The following is a 4,097-nucleotide window of genomic DNA, read 5'->3' on the forward strand; positions in this document are numbered from 1 at the left end:
AGAACAGGACACAACTGACTGAAAAACCAGCTCTACACGAAGGTCAAGATCGGAAATTCAGAGCAGTTGTCAGTGTGGAAGCGGCAACAAAACAGGGAACCGTCTGTTGCAAACCTGCCCAATGGTGGAGGCATTTAAAAAAGAACTATTGGCACAGCCTTAGGAAGAGAAACCCCAAACTTTATTGGGGGTCTGTAGGTCCTGCGATGAACTGCAACCTTTGTACTTGAGACTGGGATGCCCATTTAAACATGAAAGAGAAGAAGAAGACTCACTCACTGTCGTAAGAGAAAACACGTCCTTGATCATGCCTTTTCATCGTGACCGCCGAGAACACGTTCTTTTATCTCTTGAAGAAAGCGGAGGCTACATACAGACAAATATACCAAACACCATCGTTTCACTACGCGGTGGAATCAGGTGCTCGTCTACCTGAGTAGATCTAATGAGACTCACTTGCACACTTTCGGTGACCACCACCAGGGGTCCAGGTTAATGGCTCCAGACAGCCACAAATGCGGGCTGATTGTCCACAACATGATGCTGTCAATACACACCATCCACTTGAGTACCGTCGTCATCCCGGGCCCGTACACTTGCCGTCGCAATACACTGAAAGTCAATGCATTGGCTGGGGTCCCCAGAAGCACCAGAAGCAAGGGGTAAATGCTGTTGATACATTTGGTAGTTAAATTCAGTACGCGCACGACATCATCGATAGTGTGGTTTGACGCGCTGGAAATAGATCTGCTTACTATTTCGTTTCTACTGAGAAGCGTGGGGTCCATTTTCTAGTCTAGACGGAAGTAACCCATGTACGTTCAGTATTTCACAGCTGGTCGTCTGTCTGGGCGTACGGGAAACTCCGTTACCTTCTCGTGTTCTTTTTTGTGTCTTCTATTATTTTTATGGAAGTGTCTACGTACTCCCCGATTGGGGTCTACGTAGTCATGGTGTCTAGGTGGGCCCCAAAAATGTTGGATTGTGATTGGTTGTAAAAGAGCATGAGCCTTTCGTTAGCATTTTGCCAAAATGGCCGCCCCCTGGAATCGACTAGATCCAGTCCCGAGATGGCCACACTATCTGGCCTTCTCGTCCAGTCCCCATGTATGAATCAAGTTGCATGATAGGCCTAGTGTGTTCCGCCAATTCACAGACAAGTAGTCAAGAGTCGCTCTTCGGTCATTCGCCCACCAGGCCACTACTAGATAAAATCTAGACCGAACTGTATACTCTTGGCTGGGTGCACAACAAAATCTAGATCTAGATCTAGATACGTTTATTTATTAAATACTCTCTCTCTTCTCTCTCTCTCTCTCTCTCTCTCTCTCTCTCTCTCTCTCTCTCTCTCTCTTGGCTAAAATAAACTAATTATAGTAAATTAATTATGTAAGGGAAATAATAAGACCTGCTTGTGGTTCATTCCCTTAGCAGGACATTGGCTATTAAGTTGTTCCCCTTCGTAGAAACACTTCCATGTTGTTTGTTATGTCATTTTCATATCATAATATGTCATGTTAGTATTTCACATTCTTTGCCACCGTTTATTATTAGGCAGGTGTTGTATTATTCTATGTGAGAATGACTAAGACTTGTGAGTGTCAATTATTAATGAAAGAATGTATTCTGTATCAATCATGTAAATAATTTAACATGTTGAGCAGATATTGTTCCTTTTAGATATTGATCATTCCAGTAATTAATACTTTATGTTCGACTCAAGACGAAACTCCTGTGTTCCCGATTGGTGTTCAAGTTTGCTGTTACAAGGTTTCTGTCTCCAGATACCAGACATAACCACAAAACAGAAAAGAAACCAAAAGAGTCAAACAAAACATCCCTCCCTAGTGGGGCGGTTTAGCCCAAAAATTAAAATGAATTGTGCATTTTGTGATACAAGCACCAAATTTGGCACAGATGTACATTAACATATTGCAAACATTTTTAGATATTGGGCCACTCGGATTTCTCTACTTTATGGCCGCCATATTGGATTTCAAAATGGGCGCCATTTGAAATCTACATTTGCGAGTATCTGAGTCACATGCTGCTATTGACTTCATTTTGGTGTCTAAATGTATGTTTTGGGTGGCAAGGAATCCAATGGTAACAATCTGCATAGCGTATTTTTACTAATGGGCCGCCGTATTGGATTTCAAGATGGCCGCCATTTGAAATCTACATTTGCGAGTATCTCTGGGTCAAATGCTGCTATTGACTTCATTTTGGTGTCTAAATGTATGTTTTGGGGGGCAAGGAATCCTATGATACCAAATTCACAATCCAATGCACAATCTAATGCACAATTCTAATGCACAAATCTAAATCAAAGACACAAATCTAAAATTCTAATGCACAAAAATCTATTCCAATGCACAATTCGTGCCCAATCCAATGGCACCAATTTCAACGTAATGTTATCTTTCACACTCTGCTTTATAAAGTGATCTAGGAAAATAATAGATTGAACACGATACTTTGAAAAGAATGATTATATGAAAGCATGGTGATTGATTGATTGAGTGTGTGTTTTACGGCGCTATCGACTCAATTTTGAAAGCATGTTAAATGGGTGTAAAAGTCTTAAGTCTGTTAATGTCGTAGGTACATTTCTAACATGCTCTAATTTCTGAGGCTCGGTGTATACTGACATTCTTCAATGGTCTGGTATCTGAGGCTAGGTAGATATCGGTACTGAAGATGCATGTACATAAACAGTGTCGTGTTAACAAGTTCAGCACTGCCACAAGTACATGTATGTTGTGGACTCATCGTACTGTGCAGTCCCCTTCACACACACAGATGGCAGTCTTCTTGCATTTGCAGAGCCTCACACACCATAAATGGCACTTGCAAGAAACCAGTTCAGTGCAGCTGTGAGCTGCCTCGAGTAGCCTGGTCCAGTATGGTGTGTACTGTCCTCCAGTCATTGACCAGCCCTAGTTGGTTGGTGGAGGGAGCTCTGGTGCTGGCAAAAGTATCTGACCCCACACATTTCCAACTCAATACACTCCCCTCTTGACATGTTCCTCTAAAGCTGCCTTCGTTGGAAGGACCAGCTGCACATCGTTCTTCCTTGCGAAGAGTTTCCTCCTGGTCGTGTCATTGTACGTGCATTTTCTGGTTCGATCATACAACAGGATCACGAACCTCTTGATGATGGACATTGCATTGTTTGGTATGTCACGTGGTGCAGAGGACACCAGCAGCAGCGCCCAGTGAGTTCTGGCAGTACCGTCTAGACTTCCCACGCAGTCTTCTTGCCATATGGGATGAAGATCTTAGGAGCATACTCTTCAAATGTCTTTAGTTTAATGCAGCAAATCTGGGCCATGGCTGCTCCATCAAGAACTATACAGCTAGTGACAGGGGTTTCTGTCTTGGCGTTGAAGTTTTCTTCAAAGCCTGTGATGAGATCATTCTTAGTACAAGTGAATAGGTTTCAACCAGCAGACAGTGCAGGACATGCCTGTTTCTTGTGACGAAAGAACTACTCAAGGTTTCCATCTCTCAGCCAATGTACAGGCGTGCAACAAGTTCACAGTCATTTTTGATAGAGGCGAAGTGTTCCTAACATTTACTCCTGTTTCTTGGAGTGGAAGTGCTGAATACCTTCAGCTTTGTCACGAGGAATGGGGTCGGCCACTGCCTTTGTTCTGTCCAACAGACACTCTCTGGTGAAAGCCTCGGGCTTCTCTTGCCCAATCCTCTTGGCTTTCATCACGGTCTCCACGGCTGAATGACCTGCGATGTCCTTTGTGTCCAGAATGCCTAGATCCTGACTCTCCTCGAATGGGTTGCCCATCTTCTTTTTGATAACGACGAGACAGCGAACATCTTTCACAAATGAGGCATGTGCACTTGGTGTCTGATCATGATGACGTGTGTCTGCTGCTTGCTTGCTGTCTCCTGTATTGGTTCCCGTCCAGGAATTCTTCGATCACCCTAGCAATTTCTGGTCTTGAAACCATCCGGCGACGAAGAGCAATAGGATTGTCAGTTAGCCCAACCGCGCAACCGTTTCCTTTGATGCAGGCATTATTCTGCTCATGTGCCTGGTCAATCGGGATTAAAGAGAACACCCTCTGCGTTTTCTC

General features: G+C 43.7%; 1 protein-coding gene across 1 annotated transcript in view; it reads right to left on the reverse strand.

Annotated features, from left to right (window-relative positions):
• LOC118478361 overlaps nt 1–782 on the reverse strand; it is a 2,493-nt gene extending 1,711 nt beyond the window's left edge. Inside the window, exon 1 of the mRNA XM_035971832.1 lies at nt 457–782. Coding sequence (XP_035827725.1) covers nt 457–581 — 125 coding nt within the window. The 5' untranslated portion in view covers nt 582–782. The remainder of the gene's footprint in view (nt 1–456) is intronic.
• Between the last annotated feature and the right edge of the window lie 3,315 nt (nt 783–4,097).

The sequence above is a fragment of the Aplysia californica genome, unplaced genomic scaffold (genome assembly GCF_000002075.1).
Source record: "Aplysia californica isolate F4 #8 unplaced genomic scaffold, AplCal3.0 scaffold00019, whole genome shotgun sequence".
In the NCBI taxonomy this organism is placed as follows: Eukaryota; Metazoa; Mollusca; class Gastropoda; order Aplysiida; family Aplysiidae; genus Aplysia; species Aplysia californica.